The 19802-nt window shown below is 61.4% G+C and overlaps 1 protein-coding gene across 1 annotated transcript in view; it reads right to left on the reverse strand.

Moving 5' to 3' along the window:
• Positions 1-294: 294 nt before the first annotated feature.
• CHD5 (chromodomain helicase DNA binding protein 5) overlaps positions 295-19802 on the reverse strand; it is a 30291-nt gene continuing 10783 nt past the window's right edge. The window contains 35 exon segments of the mRNA XM_086476066.1: positions 295-308; positions 526-576; positions 694-808; positions 898-1061; positions 1395-1590; positions 2082-2214; positions 2413-2521; positions 2713-2850; positions 3097-3186; positions 3708-3837; positions 3960-4039; positions 4203-4362; positions 4782-4926; positions 5325-5497; positions 5639-5727; positions 6186-6278; positions 6782-6956; positions 7721-7893; positions 8023-8148; positions 8239-8470; positions 9313-9437; positions 9929-10046; positions 10953-11084; positions 11297-11438; positions 12211-12384; positions 12972-13093; positions 13631-13768; positions 14159-14359; positions 14445-14636; positions 14925-15033; positions 15594-15725; positions 17222-17433; positions 17530-17739; positions 18022-18240; positions 18321-18487. Of these exon segments, the coding sequence (XP_086332192.1) occupies positions 569-576; positions 694-808; positions 898-1061; positions 1395-1590; positions 2082-2214; positions 2413-2521; positions 2713-2850; positions 3097-3186; positions 3708-3837; positions 3960-4039; positions 4203-4362; positions 4782-4926; positions 5325-5497; positions 5639-5727; positions 6186-6278; positions 6782-6956; positions 7721-7893; positions 8023-8148; positions 8239-8470; positions 9313-9437; positions 9929-10046; positions 10953-11084; positions 11297-11438; positions 12211-12384; positions 12972-13093; positions 13631-13768; positions 14159-14359; positions 14445-14636; positions 14925-15033; positions 15594-15725; positions 17222-17433; positions 17530-17739; positions 18022-18240; positions 18321-18487 (4922 nt within the window). The 3' untranslated portion in view covers positions 295-308; positions 526-568.

The raw sequence follows: 19802 nt of genomic DNA on the forward strand, positions 1-19802 counted from the left end.
CAGACATTAACACCGCGACTCCACCTCCCACCTCAGCTCAGCCCACCTCGCCCAGACAAACTCTTCAAGTCTTCAGTAAGAAAGTGCAAAAAATGTACACGGAAATGAAACCCCCCGTCCCGGCCGCTCTGGCGATGGCGGGGGGCCGCATCGGTTGAAGCACACTTGAAGCGGGAGCGGGAGAGCCCGGCAGCACCGGCAGCAGCTCGTCTTCCATGCGGGCAACGCCGCTGCGCTTCGCCCACCCTTCCTCCAGCGACAGGGCGGCTTTCGGCTGGGGGCGGCCGGGGTGCGGCCCCCAGGGGCTGCTGCAAGGAGAGGGGAGAGCTGCCTGTCAGCCAGGCTCCGGACCCTCCCCGCGCTGAACCAGGGGCAGGGGGAGCTGGCTGGGGCTTGGGGAAGGGTCCTCCCCCAGAGGCCGCATCCGGACACCGGCACCCGGAGCGGCAGCCCAGAGCGGAGCCCTCGTACGGCCCCACGAGGCCCCGGCGAACGAAACGCGGCGAGCGGCGAGCGCGGCCTTACCTCAGCTGGAAACGGGCGCTGCGGAGGAAAATCGTGGGAACAGCTAAATATCTGCGACAGAGAGGAAACGCCTTGCTGCCCGCCGTCCTTCGGCGATGCTGCCGGCCCACTCAAATCCCCTCCCGGAATTTTTCTGCCTGGGAGCGTCCACTCACAACCCCGACCTACCGGTCACGTACGGTCCCAGCGGCATCTGACTGTAGTTGACAATCCCACCCGGCCCGGGACCTCGGAAATTCGGCCCGAAGTTGTTGTTGTAGATCTGGGAGGAGCCGAAGGAGCCCTGGGGAGGCAAGGAGGGAGGAGAGCTGCTGACCCGCAGCCCTGGCCCTGCCGGCGGCGGCGAGGGGCTCCGTCCCCGTCCCTGCTGACCTGCTGGCCGGCGGGGTCCCCGCTGCGGGTAGCCAGGCGGCTGAGGATGCTCCGCTCGGACATCTGCAGCCGGGCGGCCACGGGTGGGATGCGGGACAGCATGGAGGGCAGGCGCGTCACGTCGGCCTTCATGTCGCTCAGCAGCTCCTCGAGCTGGTTCAGCACTGCGAGCAGAGCAGGGCGGCGCTCAGGCCGGGGGCGAGGGCACTCAGACCCCCGGCATCCCAGCCCCCAGCGACTGGCGAGCTCCGGCAGCCGGGAGCCGACAGCAAAGAGCGCCGAGGACCCCCGCCACCCCCGGCTGCGGCAGCAGCGTGCCACTTCCCAGTGCTTTCCAGTGCCTTCGCCAGCAAAGCAGGCTGTGGAGGAGCAGGCAGCTCCTGGCCGAGGGGACACGAGGCCGGGACAGCCTCCCGGCTGGGTCTCCCCACGGTCAGGGGGGCAAACCCTTGCCGGCCCCCTGGGGCTGGCTCCCGCCCGCCTCTGCCGGCACGCACCCTTGTGCAGGACGGCGTTCGCAGGCTTGTTCCCAGCCAGGGACTCTTTGGAGAGGTGCTGGTGGCTCTCGGCAAGGCACTCCACTTCAGCCAGACGGGCGTTCAATGCCATGGCCGGGTGATTGGGGTCTTGGGTCATGTTGAGGTACGCAGCCCTCCGCAGCTGCTCCTCGATCACCAGGGCCTGCTCCAGCAACTGGGAGGGACGGGAGGGGAAGGATTCAGGAGCAGAATACTCCAGTATAAACCAGTACAGCTCCGCAGGCTTCAGCTGCCCACACGGTTCATGCCAGCAGAGCCTCCGCCCCGTCGTGCTCCCCACTCACCTCACCCCCCAAAAACCCCTGGGGAAACAGGCTTAGCCCTTGTGTTTTCTCATTCCGTTCAGACACCGAGCACCCCAGGAAGGGGCCTGGGCAGCGTCTCCACAGCATCGCACATGCTGGGAGCGGGCAGAGCACCAGTCCAGCCCCCCGCAGCGAGGAGCCCAGGGCAGCCAGCCCCATCCCGTGCTGCAGAGCCTGCGGCTCCGCGGGACCCAGCCCCGGCTGCCGGGTGCCCGCTCTCCTCCAGCCACCACGAGCCCCTCGCAAAGCGCACGACCGCTCCCTGCTGCGCTCCCGGGAGGTGCTGGTGGGCTCCCCCCTGGCTTTGGGGCAACTCACCAGCCCGGAACCTACAACTCGCCTTGAACCGCCGGGCAAGGAACTTGTTCTTCATCTCCAGGTAGTTCCCCTTGTGTATCTCGGACTTGAACGGCTCGTTCAGGATCACGTAGCGCGGGTCGTTCTGGATGTCCTGCCAGCGGGCGTAGCCGTGACTGGTGTGGAGGGAGCGTCAAGGGAAGGACCGGCCAGCCGACAGCACGCCCACCGCCCCGCAGCGACGCCGCATCGCCGAACCCCCTCCCTGCTCACCGCCCCACCGTCACCCCGGCTCCCGCACCCCACAGAGGCCTCCCTCGCCTCACCGCCACCCAACAGCGGGACGCGCGCCGTCCCACCACGCCGAAGGGTACGTGACAATCCCCGCCAACAGCCAGTAGTCGTGTCGGCGGTGCCAGATGTCGTAGATCTTGCCGGAGGAGATGGCAGCCCTCTCCTCGTTCTGCCACAGCGTGTGCAGCTCTGCGGAAGCAGAAGCGCGACAGCCCGGTCAGGCCGCGGGGCTGCCGGGGCCGCAGCACAGCGCAACCCCGGGACGGCTGCCGCGAGGTGAAGCACCGTCCCGCCGGCAGCCGTTTCACCCGGCTCGCAGGTCTCGCGCAGGTTCAGAGCGTCGGTGCGGGAGCGGCCGAGGCCTCGTCCCTCGCTCTTACCTGTGAAGCCACCGTCAGCAATGTTGAACATGAATCGGAAGTTCATGTTCCTGTCGTCCTTCTTTCCATCCTCCTCTTCCTCTTTGTCACCGTTGTGCTGAGCCTCGCTGGGCTCCTTCTCCTCCGCCTTGGCCTCCTCTGCTTGGCAAACACAAGCAACCGCGCCTGTCTAACCGCACCCCACCAAAAGACCGACCGGTGTCATCCTCGCCCCATCAGCTGCCAGAGGAACTCCCCGCTAAAGTCACCGCTGGGGAGGCCACCAGCCACGGCCGTCCTCGCTGTCACCGTGCAGACACGCTCCCTTCCCTCCACGCCAGGCACCCGCCTGGCTCTGCAGACCCTTCCCGCCGCTTCTCACCCCAAAGCCTCCTCGCGCCTCACCTGGTTTGAGTTCTTTGTCCTCCCCTTTCCCTGGGCTGCTGTTCAACTCCGGCTTCTCCAAAGGCTTCTCTTTCTCCGGCGTCCCCTCATCTGCAGAAGGGGACGGGACACAAGAAAAGCTCGATCTGCAAAACGCTCTTCAGGGAACAACGTGTTGGCTGGACAGACTCGCCCTTTTAGGGTAAAGTGATTGTGTTGTTGGTACGTTCAAGGCGCTCGAAAAACTTCAAACAGAATATTCTTCTGCATTTTACCCAGAAAACTTAGTTAGTTTTCCCTCTTCCTTGAGCCATCTGGAGGAACACATTGCTAGGAACAGAAAACGCCCCCCAGAATGAGCACTTCTCATCATTCACAACCTGGAACTGTTGTTTTCTCAGGAATTTCTGCAGCACCTTGCGACATTCAGGTCTCCCACAACGATGTGGAGAAGAGAAAGACCCAAGCAAGGTGCAAGCCCTGGAGCCTCCCAGCAGAGGGAAGGCCTGCCTGTCAGGAGCACCAGCGCATCAGAGGCAGGTGCACACCCTGGTCTCCCTGCAGCTTCACCTGTCGGCTGCGAGGGGAGCCCAGGCCTGGCGACCGCGTTCAGCCAAGCCGCAGAGACTCACCTTTCACCAGGGGCTCAGGAGAGGGCTCAGCCTTTTCGCTCTCCTCTGGCTTCTCTTCCCTCGGTCTCTCCTTGCTGTCACAGCTCTCCGGGCGCTCCTCGCTTTCCACCTTCTCGGCTCCCGCAGACACCTCAACGTAAAGCGCCCGCACCAGCTCAGCCCAGCCTTGCCTCCTCCTCAGGGGGCGCTCCGGGTTTCGGGGCAGACCACGAGAAGGCCTCCCGCAGGAGGTGCTGAAGGAAGCCACCCTACCTGGCTGTCAGACGCCTTCCTGGGCTTCTGCTCCACTTGGTCCTTTTCCTCCTGGAACCCGAGCGGCATTTCTATTTTGTCTGGAGCGACAGCAAAGCAAGGAAGCTATTGACAGGGCCCCAGGGGGCCACGCACGCTGCCGGGGTGGGCAGACACCTGCAAGACCTTCTGGTGCCTTGGCCCACCTCCCTTGCCACACCAGACCAAAGCCAGGATCCCCAGGGAGCCCACGGGCACACCCACCTGCCAGGGCCACAGGTCCCGTGTGCGTATGGGCTGGGCTGGCCGGGACAGGGGTGTTGGGATCTGAAGACACCATCTCACCGGACTTCTTGTTCTCGGGGCCCTCGAGAATCAGATCTGGGGTGCTGTACTTCCCGTTGACGTGCTCAAACTCCTGGACCTGGGGCAGACACACACCGCCCAGTCACACACAGCGGAGGCATTTCCAGCTGCAGAGCCGGCGTGGTCAGGCTGCTTCACCCGCAGAGGCACGAAGCGGCAGGATCGCTACAGCCACCCCGCCAGGGACACTCGTCACTAAAGCTCCGAGACCCAACAAGGCTCCAGCAGGATTTCTCTTTTTTGCCAGCCAGACTATTAACTACCTGCTCATCTTATCTGCCCCCCAGGAAAACCAGGGGCAGGGTTTGAGAGGCAGCTCATGCTACCATCACCGACACGTTCACGACAAAACCGGACACGCACCGAGCCCGGGAGCTTCAGCAGGGGATGCCTGGCGAGAGGCATTTGGCAGCCAACGAAATGCCCAAGTCTCCAGAACCCACCTGAAACGGCACATTTGAACTTTTACCCACCCACCTTCTTCCTTACAAGCGACATGACCCCTATGCGAGTCAGCACGTGCTGGCGGGACAGCCCTTCCCGGGGAACGCCGTCGGCAAAGGTTTCGGCACCGTCTGCCCCCGGCTCGCACAAATGCCTCATGAAGAGAGAGACGTACGCCCTGCGGGAGGGAAAGTCAGAGCTCAGCCCAGCCGGACCCACGGACGCCCTGCTGAGCCAAGCGCCCACCCCGTCTGCGAGCACCCGCGGGCGACGGCAGAGGCTCACCCCAGGCTAAGATTTAGCCTGTCATAAAGAGAACGACAGCAGCCCCCTCCGACGAGACTGGCGGTGCCTCCCCAAAAAGAAGCCACGGTGGGGGTGCGCGGGCACTCGGGCGGCTGCCGCCCAGCCGGCTTTGTCACAGCACAGCCTCTGCCTTGCCCCGGGGAGCGCGGCAGAGACGGTGACACGGCAAGACGGCGACCGGAGTCTGTCCCGAACGCACGAGCTAAGCGCTCGCCGCCATCGAGCAGAGCCCAGGACAGCCCTCGCCCTGCCTGCCCGGGACCCCCGCACCTGAACTCCTTCTCGCTCTTCCCTCGCAGATCCCGGACCAGCCAGTGGGAGTTGAAGGCGTCCTGGGGCGGCATGCCCCACCGCATGATGGCGTTCAGGAAGGCCTTGCGCTGGCGGGCGTTGAAGCCGAGGACCTGCAGGGAGCGGAGGCGTTGCCGGGATCACGACGCGGCCTCGGAAGCGCGTGGCGCCTCGGAGCCTCGCGGCTGTTCCGGGTGGGCTGGACCGGGACTAATGCGCCGGCGACTCGGCACGGCGTAGTCCAGCCCTGGCACAACGGCATCGGTCGTGCTCTGGCCGAGGCGGACACTCACCTCGATATTCCCCCCGACTCTTGCCAGCAAAGGAGGGAGAGGCTTGTCCCGGTCACTCTTCAGCTGCCGCCGGGATTGTCTTCGGCCACCTAGAGTCAAGCAGCCTCGGTGGGGGATGGGCCCAGGCAGCGAGGAAGGACGGACAAAGCGCTCCTGTGCCCCAGGCTTCCCGCACGCCCTCCCGAGGAGCAGAGCCCGGGCAGAGCAGCAGCCCAGGCTGCAGTCCCTCCCCTCCCGCTGGCCTCCCCAAACTGGGACACTCTTCCGCCCTTCCCAGACAAGGGGGTCCCACACCTGTCTCTCCTGCGGGTCCCATCCTTCCACCGCGAGGACCAGACCAAGGCCCTGCAGCGGCCAATGAAGGAGACAGCTGGTTGCCTTCCCTGCCCTGGGGCTCTCCTCACCTGGCAGGCAAGTGGGGACACCTCCCCCCGAACGGAGGCCCAGAAGCACGCCAGTCCCTCAACCCAGACGTTTCTGCTGCGCCTGAGGGCCAGGGGCTTCCCGCAGAGCAAAATCCCGTGGAGTATCAAACGCTTTAACTCACTCTGACCTTCTGGCCTCTCTTCAAAGTCTTCATCCTCATCCTCGGAGCCAATGGAGTACTCCGACTGGTTGTCAGAGAGCTCGTCCTGCCACTCTGCAGAGCAAAAGGGAGGCCAGGTTAGAAGAGCGTCTGAGCAGCAGGACCCTGCCCGGGAGGGACATGCAGGACAGGCGAGAGCCTGCCCGCAGGTGGGACTGGCACCCACTGCCAGGCAGTGAGAGGAGGGCACGACAAGCAGGAAATCACATTCTCAGGTTTTCCAAAATTAGTATTCTCCTATACAGAAAAAAACAAAATTGAAATATTTTGCCCACAGACATGTTTTTCCTAAATTCTTTCACCAAAACTAGAGTTTACAGACCAAAAAACAAAAAAATCCTTGATGAATTTCTGTCCTGGAAAGCTTAGGAACCTGGGAAGTACAGAGCCACACAGTCTACCAAAGCACAGAGGAACGCCGAGCAACAACTCAGCCAAGGTGTCCATCAGGGAACCTGTTTGTGCAGCTTCACAGGGCCTGCTGCCCCCCAGCCTGCTGCCCCCCAGCCTGCGGCCCGCCCCAAGCCCAGCCGGGAGCCGAGCAGCTGCAGCCGTACCTTGGTCCTCCTGCGAGGCGTCGTTGTAGTTGACCTGCTTGCGGATTCTCTTCCCTTTCCCCAAGTTCCTGGCCAGATCTTCCTGCTGCTGCTCATAGTGGTGCCGCAGCAGCTTCTCCCAGTAGTCAGGGTCCACATTCTCCTCTTGCTTGATGATCTCGCGTTCCACCTCCTCCTGCGAAGCCAGAGAAAAGAGGCTTGAGATCGGGCAGCCCCAGACCCGCCCGCGTCGCCCCACTGCCTGTCCCCTAACGGCACTCCAAGGAGAGGGAGGGAGGGCACCGAGCCACCGGCTGGAATTTGGCTCCTGCGTCTTCGCCCAAACGTACTGACCTCGGTGCAAGGTTGTCAAAGGGCTGAGATGACCTCCCAACCAGAAAGAGCTCCCCTGAACACTGCCATCCATCCCGCCCTGCAGCGCCCGCGCTCGCGCCGAGGGCAAAGCCACAGATCTGCAGAGACCTCCCAGACCAGCAGCCTACAGCTGCCTTCACCACAGATGAAGGAAAGAAGTCAGTCAGCTACTGGGAAAACAAACGCCAGCAGCGCCATGCCCACAGAATCACAGAAAGGCAGGAGCTGGAAGGGACCTCTGGAGATCATCTAATCCAACTCCCCGTTCCCAGTCTGCAGGGGAAGGGCCTTCAGAAGGACAGGAGGCGCCTACGGATGCTTTGATCGAACTAAGGTCCTGGGCCAACAGGGACAGAGCCCAGCTTGCACCATGGGCTGCACAGGACGAAGACAACTGTGCTTCCTCTGCCTGCGGCCGGTCCCATCAGATCTGGGACCCCCAGGCCTGGGACAATCGACAGCAGTCGTAGACGGAGAGCAGGGAGGAGTCCTGCCCCCGCCAAAACACTCGCAAGAACAGGAGAGGGAAACACAGAGGGACGTACAACACGGTGCGATTGTAAGACATGATACTGATCACATTACCACACCGTCCTCTTCTCTCACAACATACTGGGCCACTTTAAAGGAGCTGAGATACTCGTTCATGTTCTGCAGCTCTGTGTCATCAGTCGCATCCTGGTTTCGGTCCAGAAGCTTAGAGATGGCAGCGTCATCGTAGTGGATCACGCTGCTGTCATCCACGTCCTTATTGTCACCTGGGGAGCAAAACGAGGTGAATGGAAGCACAAATCGCTGTGCCAGAGACAGCCCAACCCCAGAGCCAGGCGAGCTCAGGCTGGGTGCAGGGCCAGGGATGGGTCACCCCAACAAGGGGGGCTACACACCTGGTGGGGTGCCACCGTGCTTTTTTTTCATGCCGGGAGTCACGGCACCCCCTTTGGCTGACAGTGTGTCCGAGAAAGGGGTGACAGCATCCGGCATGGTGATCCGCTGTCCCTGAGACACCATGCCTGCGGGCGCAAGGAGAGGAGAGCGAGCCCCCGCAGCTCAGACAGGGCCCTGCCTCGCCTAGAGCATCCCCGACGCCTTCCCAACCTCACCTTCCACATCATCCTTGAAGAGCTCTTCTGTCCCAAACTTGAGGATGTCGTCCAGCTCTTGCTTGGTCATGGAGCCCGACTTGGAGCCGAGCCCCGGGCGGACCACCAGGTGGGTGAGCATCATCTTCCGTTTGGCCACCTGGGTGATGCGCTCTTCAACGGAGGCTCTGGTCACGAAGCGGTAGATCATCACCTTCTTGTTCTGCCCGATGCGGTGAGCTCTGCTGAACGCCTGCGGGCGGAGAACGAAGCTGCCGAGGGGGGCACCGTGCCACACCGGCCGAGGGGGCCGAGTCTCTCATCCCGCCAGGCCGCAGGCAGGCACTGCGAAGCCAAGGCTGAATCCAGCACTCGGGCTGCTACGGGGCGGTGGAGCGAGAGGGGCTGCTCGGAGCCACGGGGGACGCGCTGCCCCCCGTGCTGGCTGCAGGCACGCCAGCCTCCCCACGCAGGCCCCGAACTGAAGGTGGGCAGCGAGGACACGCTCCCCCTAGGAACCCCCAGGCCCACACTGCTCCTTCGCCGCCCCGCCCCAGGCACCAGGACCAGGCTGCCTAGGACCAGGGAAAGGCAACGCTGGCACAAACGGACGGCAGCAGTGGACGCAGCTTTGGAGAGGACCTTCTCCCAGTCAGGGAGCGCGGGAGGGATACGCGTTTCTCTTCGCTATCCCACTGCTTTCAGAGGCATCGGCCGCTCGCCCACTCCCACTGCCACCTCCCATCGGCAGGCAGTCCCTAGCTAGGGTCCGCCCTGGGCTTTTGGAAACGCAACTGGAAGCCCCCCAGAAGAGAAGGGGGCACCAGGTTGTGAGCAAGCAGCAGGAGAAAGCAAGAAGCCCATGGAAGAGAGACGGTTTTACGCGCCAGGTCTCTCCCACACCGCCGACAGGCCAGGGCGAGGGCAGTGGATGTGGGACGGGGGCTGCTGAGCAGAAATGTGCCCCATAAATCCTGCAGAAAGCGTCAGCAGCTCTCGAGAGAAGAGGCCGACTTCCCTGTGCGGGGTGAGCAAACAGAGGGCAGAGCCACAGAGGTACTTACTATATGGGAAGGAAAAGGAAAAGTCAGAAACCTGGATGTCATTGTGGGGATTCCAGTCAGAATCATAAATAATGACTGTGTCGGCCGTAGCAAGGTTTATGCCCAGACCACCGGCGCGGGTAGAGAGGAGAAAGCAGAACTGCTGAGCACCAGGAGCTGAGAAAGACAAACCCACAGGTGGCAAACAGTGAGACAGAAAGGAGCGTGGCTAGGCGGCAAGGTGCAGAACCACGCTTTAGGGATAAAACAGCGGGAACCGTCGGTCTGAGCCAACAAGCAACGGGCAGGGAAGGCAAGGAGCGAAAATACATCGTTCCCTGGGAACCAGTGGCTGGAGAAAACACAGCTCCAGAGCCGAAGGGGAAGCTCTGTCATCTACCGAGGCCTCGAAGGGAAACGCAGGAGCCCCTCACGCTAACCAGCCTGCCGTCGGCACGCTCGGGGTTCATCGCGGGACACAACTCAAGGGCCCGAACGACACAGTACGAGCAGCCCCCGTTGAGCCTCGGGGAGCTGGACCTGCCAGCGCGGCACAACTAGGGCGCAGGCAACGCGCTGCGGCGAGCGGGGGCTCTGGGGCACAGACCCCGCTGCCGGCTGCGAACCCACCCCACACCCCCTCCCCGGCAAGGCAGAAACGCGAGTACCGTTAAACCTGTCTATGGCCTCCTGGCGCAGGCCGCCGGTGATGCCCCCGTCTATCCGCTCGTACTTGTAGCCTTCGTACTCCAGGAAATCCTCCAGCAAGTCCAGCATCTTCGTCATCTGCAGGGCAAGGCGACCCTGGCACGAGCGGCTCTGCACGGCCCGGCTCCCCCCGCACCGCCCGGGGACCCGCCCTGCCTGGCCGGGCCCCTGCCCGCTGGCCAGAGGCCAAGGTGGCAGCAGTACCACCAAGGGCAGAGCATGGCCAACGGGCAACCGCCAGAGGAGCAACACTGGCGTCTCGTCTCCCACAGGCAGCTTTGCCAGCACGAGAGAACCGCGTCTGAACGGCCCTCCCCGAAGAGGAGTGCCGGTACCGTTATCTCCCCTTCATCCACAGATAACAGAGGTTTTAAACATCACAGGCACTCCCTGGGGAGAGCTGGGACACAGCCCAGCCACCGTGACTGCGGCAGCTGCCACGCTGTCAGGGGACAAGCTGTCACCAGCCTTTCCACCTACCTCTACCTGTTCCTAGGACGGCACTAGAACCACAGAATACCAGGTTGGAAGAGAACTCGAGGCTCATCTGGTCCAACCTTTCTTGGATGCCCAGCACCCTGCCCAGCTGAGTCTTGAAAGTGCCCACTGTTGGGGAATCCACCACCTCCCTGGGGAGGTTATTCCAACAGCTGATTGTTCCCTTTCTGAACCATCCTCCTCTTGCATCCAACCGGCATCTCCCCAGCAGCAACCTGTTCCCATTACCACTCATCTTTTCCACAGGACTCCTTGTAAACAGGGAGTCTCCATCTTCTTTAAAGCCACCCGTTAAATACTGGAACATGGTGATAAGGTCTCCCCTCAGCCTTCTTTTCTCAAGGCCGAACAAACCCAGTTCTCTCAGCCTTTCCTCATAAGGCAGGCCTCCCAGTCCTTTGATCATCTTTGTGATCAAACTCTTACACAGAAAAAAAAAAAAATCCTTCAAAGGTGTATTTATTATTAATCCTTCCCGATGCTCACCTGGGAGAAGATCAAAACTCTGTGACCCCCATCCCGTAACTTCTTCAGCATCTTTTGGAGCAGCATTAGTTTCCCAGAAGATTTCACCAAAGAATTCCCATCATAGGATCCATTGGGCAGAACCGGGGCCTCCTGCGAAGGCATCCTGGTTAGCCTCTTTGAGGACAACGCTCGTTAACTTCACAGAGGAATTCACAGGCGTTTCAGAGACAAGATCCTTGTGTGAAACCACTCACAAGAAAGCCCACCCGCCAACCAAAGCAAGATCATGGAACCAGCCCCCACCACAGCTCACACACAACATTGTGAGAAACGTCTCCAGGGTGCAAACAGAGCTGACGTACCACCGCCGCCACAGGGAAGAGGTACGGGTGATTACAGCACTTCTTCAGGTCCATCATGATGTTGAGCAGCGAGACCTGGTTCCCACCACCTTTCGAATTCAGGGCTTCGAAATTCCTCGTCAGTATGAACTTGTAGTACTTCCTGCAGGAACAGGGGTGGGACAGACACCCTTGCTAACTTGGCCAGATGTGGGACTGGCACAAGCAGGACAGGACCGAATTAAACCCCACTCACGTCACTTCAAAAGGGACATTTGGACGTTTTGAAAAGCGACAGTTCAGCACCCTCAGCCCGGGGCCAGGTTTATTTGAGTGCTCGGTGGGCATCACCCCACCCCCACCCCGTAAGAGGCACAGACCCAGGGGCACAGCGCCCAGGCATGCTCCCCACTGCAGGGGGGATAAGCCAAGCCTCGCCCCACCGTGCCGGGAAGAAGCGACGTGCCCTTCCCTGCCAGGCCCCAATCCCTGCACAAGATGCCGCTGAAGCTGAGCGAGCCAGCCTGGCACGAACGGAGCTGAGCAACAGCCCCTGGGGCAGCAGCGATGCTCCAGAGTGACGCCAGGCGAGCTGGCAGCGCAGGCCGGCGCCCCGGTGCCGAGAACAGGAGGAAGAGAAGTGGGTTCAGCCCCAGAGCTCTCTCTGCGCCCCCCAGAGCCAGCAGAGCCCCGCTGACAGCCTGCCACGCACCAAACGCTCCCTGCTGAGCAGCCGGGACTGCACAGAGCTCCGTTCAACCGGGCTGAACGCGCCCCCCGGGGAGACAGAAGGCACTCCAGCTCTTCCCGCAGCCGGCCTGAGGGCACTGGGGTGTCTCTGACCTGCCAAACCCCGGTGAGGCCCTGCCGCGCTGCAGATGAGGCGGGGCGAGGGAAGCCAGCCGCCCCGGGGCAGCTGCGCTGCAGTGACTCACTTCTGCATCTGGCTCAGCTCCACTCTCACGATCAGCTCCGTCTTGGCCGGCATGTTCTTGAACACGTCCGCCTTGAGCCGCCGCAGCATGTGGGGACCCAGCAGATCATGGAGCTTTTTGATCTGGTCCTCCTTGGAGATGTCCGCGAACTCCTCCAGGAACCCCTCCAGGTTACTGTGAAGGCAGCCAGAACCACACAGCGCTGAGCGATAATGGGACGCGCGAGAGCAGAGAGATCTGCTTGTGACTTAAACCCAAGGGCAGAGCTCTCGTGGTGTACGATGAGGTAGCGCTCCCCCGCCTGGACCCAAGCAGAGCAAAAGCCAGACTGAGAAGGCACACCGACAGCTGAGGGGAAATTCACACTGAATGCACAAACACGAGGCCTGAACGAGCTCCCCAAAGCACCTCTGTCTGCTCAGAGAGAGGGAAGAGAAGGCCGGTTTCAGCTCCTCACTCACAAATCTCCTGACCGGTAGCAAGGCGACTGCTACCCACAGGACCCAGAAAGCCGTAGACCACGGGAATTAATCTGGGGTTGCATAAAACACGCGTGCAGCTGTCCTGACAACCCTCAGGGGCGAAGCGCTTTGCCATCCGCCCGCCGGTGCAGAGCATCGACGCTGGCACAGCACGAACTGGGTCCTGGCACCCCCACACAGGCAGGAGCCCCAGGAAACTGGAAAACCTCTGCTGGGCTGCCCCGCTGGCCAGGCCCTGGCTGCTCTCCCCTTTTGGAGCGGGGAACTAATGCAACTTACTTAAACCTCTCGGGAGTCAGGAAATTGAGCAGGTGGAAGAGCTCTTCCAGGTTGTTCTGGAGTGGAGTCCCAGTGAGCAGCAGCTTGTAATCGATCTTGTAGCTATTTAATACTCTAAAGAACTGGGAAAAGAAGTGAGGTCAGGTGAAAAGAGCTCAGAGGAGCCAACAGGTCTCCTGGGGACTCTGCAGACTGCGCACATGGAGACCCATCACGCAGAGCAGACCGCAGCTGGCATGTCCTGCTCCCAGCCACCCCCATCAGCACAGGCAGCAATCCTGAACGTCCCTGGGTCACGCTGTCCGCCTCCCGCTGCGCGGGGGATTGTGTGATGGTCCCAGGGGCCGGAGACTGCGTTTAGCTTCAGGTAAAGGGGAGAGGAAGGAGAAGGATCGATTCCCTTCCACGACAGCCCACCCGAGGGCTGCCAGGCAGGCAGCCAGCCTGCCACCTCTTCCACTGCTGAAGGATTTTTAATGCCAGATGTTCAAGAGAGCAAACCCACTGAAACGCGGGTCAGGCAGACCCTGTGCGAGGCGAGGACACCTTTCAGCCCCCAGGGAGGAGAGCACGCAGCAGCAGACAGCCGGTGCCGGGACATCTTATCTTTGTGGCACCAGCCACACCACAAAAACCGCTCGCCAACGCCTGCTACCTACTTTGGACTGGTTGTTCTTCAGCCTGTGCGCTTCATCCACCACCAGACAGGCCCACTCGATGGAGCCCAGCACCGCCTGGTCAATAGTGATCAGCTCGTAGGAGGTGAGCAGGACGTGGAACTTGATCTGGGCTTCCTTCTGGAGGAGCAGAGGGAGAGAAAAGCCTGGGCTAGAGAGCAGGGAACAGGACGGCCTCCACCTTTGCCGCTGCTGCACGTGACCCCAGGAGAAAAGCGGGGGCTGCCTGCCCCGCACTGCACAGCACCAGCAGCAGGGCTGAGGCACGAGTCGTGCCAGCAGAAAATCTGTACCCATCTGAACGTCAGAACCAAGGAGGGGACCAGAGAAACAGCAAAGGGTCTGGCAGAAATCTCTACACCACAAACCCCCTGCATTTGTAAACAGTGCCAGCTTCCCTCTTTGGAAAACACCCGATTAGGGACCTAACCAACCTCCGGGTCAAATTCTGCTCTCTCCCCTTCTTACTGATGGCTAAAGCTGCCGGGAAGGGCAAGACTTAGCTCCCACCTTCATCCGGAAGACCTTCTTTCCGCTCCGGATGGCGTTGTCTTCAAAAGAGAACTCGTTTTCCCGGATGACCGACCGGCTTTCTTTGTCCCCAGTGTAGGTCACAACATAGAAGTCGGGTGCCCACATCTCAAACTCACGCTCCCAGTTGATGATGGTGGAGAGAGGGGCACTGACCAGATACGGCCCTTTCGAGTGGCCCTGCTCAGGGAGACAAAGCCCAAGCTGTTCTCCCTGTACCGAGCAGCTCTCGGCAGCCTCGGGGACTGCTGGATGCTCCACTCACCTCCTTGTACAGGGAATACAAGAACACAATAGTCTGCACAGTCTTGCCCAGCCCCATCTCATCAGCCAGGATGGTATCTGTCCCTTGGGCCCAAGAAAATCTCAGCCAGTTTAGCCCTTCCAGCTGGTAAGGATGGAGCGTGCCTCCCGTGGCGTCGATGTACCACGGCTGCTTGTCGAACTTCACCGTAGGCTGAAGAAGAGACAGACACAAGGCAAAGCAGTGAGGACCAACTCCCCTCCCTTCTCTGCAGCCAAACGCATCCCTCTGTAGCCTGGTGCCACCGAACAGCCCCAAAAGAGATGCAGACACGCTCCCCAGCAGAGCCCAGCCCTCAGGCTCCTCACAGTGAAGCCACTCTGGAGCCTCGAAAGAAAAAACCCAGGAAGGAACTAGAGGAGAAAAACGGGGGCGGGGCAGACAGCCCTCCCTCTCTCTGGGGTCACCCACCCTTGCGCTGCCCCTGCCGTTCTTACTCACATCCACGAGAGGCGTTTCCGGAGGCTTTTCCAGCTTCTCCTCTTTCAGCTTTTTCCCTTTCTTGTTGAGCTTCTTCAGAGGGCGCGTGTCCTCCCCCAGCATCAGCTCCCTGCAACAGCCAGCGTGCATCAGGCAGAGGCAGGCAGGCATTCCTCTCCCCGCCCCCAAGCTGAGGGCAGAAAGGCCTCTCACACCCCACTGCCGTTTCCCCACAGGAGCTTTTCTGGCCCAGTCAGCACGGGCACTCGCAGAGTGTTAATTTTCCCCTCCCAACAGTCCACGCAACATCGTCCAGAACGAAGATTAGCAATCCCATCAGAGTGCTGTGGTTTGCCCCCAAACTGGACAGACAGCAGCGCCACGGAGCCGCCCTGAAGCGCAGCGAGACCACGAACACCACGGCAGTGCAAACGCAGGGGAAGGGGAGCGCAGGCTGGAAAACCACGGGTAGGCAGGCTTTCCCGGCAGCCCCAAAACGGCATTTCGGGAGGGCCACCTTTCCCAAAGTGCTTGGCCACTGCTCTCTGAAGAGAGGTCCCTGCGAGCGGTGCCAGTATGTTCGAAAGGGGGACACCTCCGAGCCCCCTGCTGCCCCAAACGCCTGCGCAGGCTGCCCCAGCTCCGCCTGGCTCTTCCAGACTGCGGCAGCCCGGCCAGGCCAGCTCGTACCTGTGGTTCCAGTAGAGGTGTTTGAGGTTTTCGTAGTACGGGATGTCTATCTCGTCGATCTCCCAGGTGCACTGGTCGTACGGCAGGTCTTTCCACTTGATCAGGTAATGGATGTCTCCCTTTTTATCAAAGCTGTAACGCAGGGCACGAAAAGCCTGTCAGTGACACGACACTCGACCCGCGGGAAGCGGCTACCCACAACCTGCTTCCACGGAACTGGATGCTTCATCCTCTGCTTTCACCTACAGACCACGACATCCAAGCTGAGGTAGAAAAACATAAAGGAAGCATTGACACTTTCTGGCAGAAATGCCCATTAATCTGCTGCGTGTGCTAAAGCGCTGAGCTCTACAGGCTGCTCCTCCACCTCACTGGGCAGCCTCGTTTCCCTGTTTCGCCAGGACCGCACCAATACCAGCGCTCACCCTCCCTTCTCCTGCAGCACTCACCGCTCCGTGAAGTTTTGCTAACACTGAAAAATGAATAAACCCACTACCAAGTCTGACTGTAGGCCTACAGGGAGAAACCCCTGCCTTACTAGCAGACAACGGAAAGCTCGCACAAAAATTAGCCGGGCAGCTTTATTTATTTTCTGCCACGCAGCCCTCAAGCAGAGGTGCCACTTGAAACTTCCAGTAGCCTCTTGAGACATAGAAATTCAACAAAAAGGTGTCTCTACCTGCTCGATGGAAAAAAAAACATCTGCACAGCACATTTCACGTGCAGGAAATTTCTTCCACAGAAAAGAAACGCAAATGTCAAGGCTCCATAAGGGAATCGGGCACCGCTCAATCTCCTCTCCTCGGGCACCGTCCCTCTCGGCACGGGGGGAGGTAAGCGGGACCGACGACCCTCTCGGGTACACGTAGTGCACCAATCCCTGCTGGCGCCTCACCTCTGACGTGAGTGCGGAGGGGCTGCGTGGGTTCCAAGAGGAACAAGTGACCTACACGGCAACGGGCTGCTGCTCCAAAGGGGTTTAGGGAGCGGCAGCAGCCGCCGGGCACGGTCGACAGAAGCGAGACCCACCGCTGGGTTGCAGCAGACACTTAGGAATGATTAGGCTGTAACAGGGACGCAACCAACACGTCTGGGTCCAACAACTCTGCGCATCCAGCTTTAGAAAAATTTCCTATCTCTATTTTTAACATGCAACATAGCAGAAATGAAAATAAGGAAGGCATGGATGTGCTTCTGGCCTTGGCTTCACCTCCGGAGCAAACCTCCAAAGCAACAAAGACCTCAGAACAAGCCAGCAGCTGAAAGTCCACCAGCCCGAGATTCTGGCTTTGCAGAAGCACAGCAAGAGCTTCCCAGCCCCAGCGGGGAGAACCCAGCCGAGCACAGAAATCCCTCAGCAGGCAGCCCAGAGGCTCAGCCAGCTGCCCAAACCATCCGTGTGAGGGCTGTGCACGAAGGGAAAACCCACAGAGAACACAGACCTGCGGCTCAGAGCTTCGTCCGTGGGACTCGCAGGGGTCCCGGGGAGCGCGGCAGGGGCCACCCTTGCCATTTCCCTCCCTGGCTTGCAACAGCATCGCTCGGCGCCAGCACAACCAGGGGCTCGGGCACGCTGGCACACGCCTTTCCACGGCCCGTTCACGCACCCCCCGCACGCGGCTCCTCACCTGTGGTTCAGGATGCGGTGGATCATCATCCACTCGGGCTTGATGCCGTAGCGGTAGAACCGCTCCTCCATCTTGGCGTACTGCGGGTCTTTGCTCTTCCGCTTCTCCCTCTGGCTGTCCTCGTCCCCAGAGCCGTAGTCAAAGGCCGGCGGCTCGTCCATGTCGTTCTTCCGTTGGTAGTTGCGGTACATGACGGTGTGGTAGAGCTCCAGCTGCGGCGGGAGGGAGCCGCGCTCAGCCCACAGGCGGTGGGGCAGCGGGCCGGGCAGGGGCACCACCACGCCACCACCGCCGCCACGCTGGCTCACCTGCAGCTCCTTGACCCAGGAGCAGTGCCAGTAGGAGAGTCCTGCCCACTTCACAAAGAACTCGCGCTCCGGGATCCCCTCCAGCACCTTCGGCGGGGCGAGGGCCAGCTCCGCGTCCGGGGCGGGCAGCACGGGCGGGAGCGGGGTGGCCGGCGGCTCCTTCCAGGCCCAGTGCAGGATGCGCTGCACTTTGCCCTTCAAGGGAGGGCACTGGGGATGAAAGCAAACAGGCAAGAGCATCAAATGGGGCTTGACATCCCACCAAAAAAACAGCCAGCCAGCAATCCCCACGGGGAGCCAGCGGCAGAGCTGCCCGGGGCCCTCGGGTGCACATGATGGGCAGCGATGCTCCTCCAGCGAGGGGTTCGCGGCACAGGGCAGGATGGCAGCGCCGCAGCCGGGCACAGGGAAAGGGCGCAAGGGGCAGGGGCAGCTGGGAGACCCGATCCCCGGCCGGGCGGGCGCGGGAGCAGGGACGCTGGTGACACTCACCGTGCAGCGAGGGCAGAGCCATTCCCCGTTGGGTATTTCTGGCAGCGGCGGGTTCAGGCAGTGGAGGTGGTAGGAGGACGGGCAGGTGTCGCAGCACAGCAGCTCCCCTCCGTCCTTACACACCCGGCAGAACTCCATGTGGTCATCCTCCTCCTCCTCGCCGCCTTCCTCTTCCTCCTCCTCCTCCTCCTTCGGCTCCCACTGGATGCCCTCCTTCTCCTGCGGAAGCACAGCCAGCGTAACGCCGAGGGTTTCCATCACCCACCTGCCCGCCCCCACGGGGTCCCAACCCCACTCACGCAGTGGGGGCAGCTCCACTTGCCCTCGGGGGCCTTCTCCAGCTCGGGGTCCAGGCAGACGAGGTGGTAGGCGCGAGGACAGGTGTCGCACAGGATGATCTCCCCTCCCTGCTGGCACACCTCGCAGTAGTCCTGGTGGTCTGTCTCGTACCCGTCCCCTTCTTCGACTGCAAGGAAGGGACAGGCACCCAGTCAGAGGGACAGCAGAGCTGCCTGCTCTCCCGGGAGGGAACGGGACGCTTGCTCCTCTACGATACAGTTAGGGAAATAAGGAAAGCGTTTTGCCTCGGACCCCTCCTGTTACGTCCCCCTACCTCTCTGTCCCTCAGCACCACAGTTCATCTTTGCACACAGCATCATCTCACCTCTGTCTCTCTTTCTCTCTCCACACTGTATCATCCTTTGGTTCCTTCAGGCTCTCAATGGAGAATGCCAGAACCTGGAGAGGTTGCAAGGGAGGCCAGTCAGAGAAACCTCCCCAGGTACCAGCGCCACCAACTGCAAACGCACCATGCAAGGGTGACACGGCCGAGGAGGACGACTCCTCTCCTGGGACTACTCTGCCCTTTCTGGGTGCTCACTGGTGCAGAGGCAGGAGCTCTCTCAACTCGGTGTGGACAGGAAGAGGACGGGAGGCACAAGGACTTGCAAGCACCAGAACGGCTCGTCTCAATTCCCAGCTCTGCCACAAACTCCTGGCACGGACTTCCGACCTTCCGCTCCTCCAGCACTCGGCAGGAGCTGCCCAGCTCCGACACACGGGCCCCCATCCGGCAACAAGCCGGGAGAAGCGACGCCCTTCACACGCGAGACGTGGAGCCGGCCGGCTGGCCCTGCCCTGACAACCGACGGGGAGGCTGGACAGCATCACACCTTAACCATCCCCCAGCCCAGAAGCCGCCCTTCCATTTCTCAGAAGCAAAAGCCCATCAGCAAAGCCAAGAAGCCAGAGGATGGGCCTGGATCTGAAGCACCTCATCTGGAATAAGGACATGAAGTAGCAAGGCAGTGCGTGTCCTGCAGCGGCACAGGCGCCAGAGACGGCGTGGGGAGCCAGGCAGGGCGGCACCGGGCCCCCGCAGTCCCCGTCGCTCGGAGCCAGAGCAGGGCTGGGGGCAGCTCGGCGCAGGGAGCTGCTCTCAAGGGCAGCAAGGGGATGGAGCTGCCACCGCGCAGAGTCCACCCGCAGCCCTCCGCCAGGGAAGGGACGAAGAAGTGCGCGCACAAACACGGCCACGCAGCCGCGGGGAGACCCCGGCAGACGCGCTGCTGGCGTGCCTCCCTCTTCCTACATGGCTACCACAGACCTACCGCCTGCCCTGCCTGACTGCACCTCTCACGCACACAGAACGTCCCTTGTCTTAACGCTTTCTCGCCCGCAGCCTGCCCTGCTCCGCCAGGAGCTGGCCACGAGCCGCATCTCTCCAGGGGCTGCTCGTCAGAAAATCACTTCCCTGGAAGCCCCACAAATTCTGGATCTTT

This window comes from Leptosomus discolor, chromosome 20 (assembly GCF_034619465.1).
Source record: "Leptosomus discolor isolate bLepDis1 chromosome 20, bLepDis1.hap2, whole genome shotgun sequence".
Taxonomy (NCBI): Eukaryota; Metazoa; Chordata; class Aves; order Leptosomiformes; family Leptosomidae; genus Leptosomus; species Leptosomus discolor.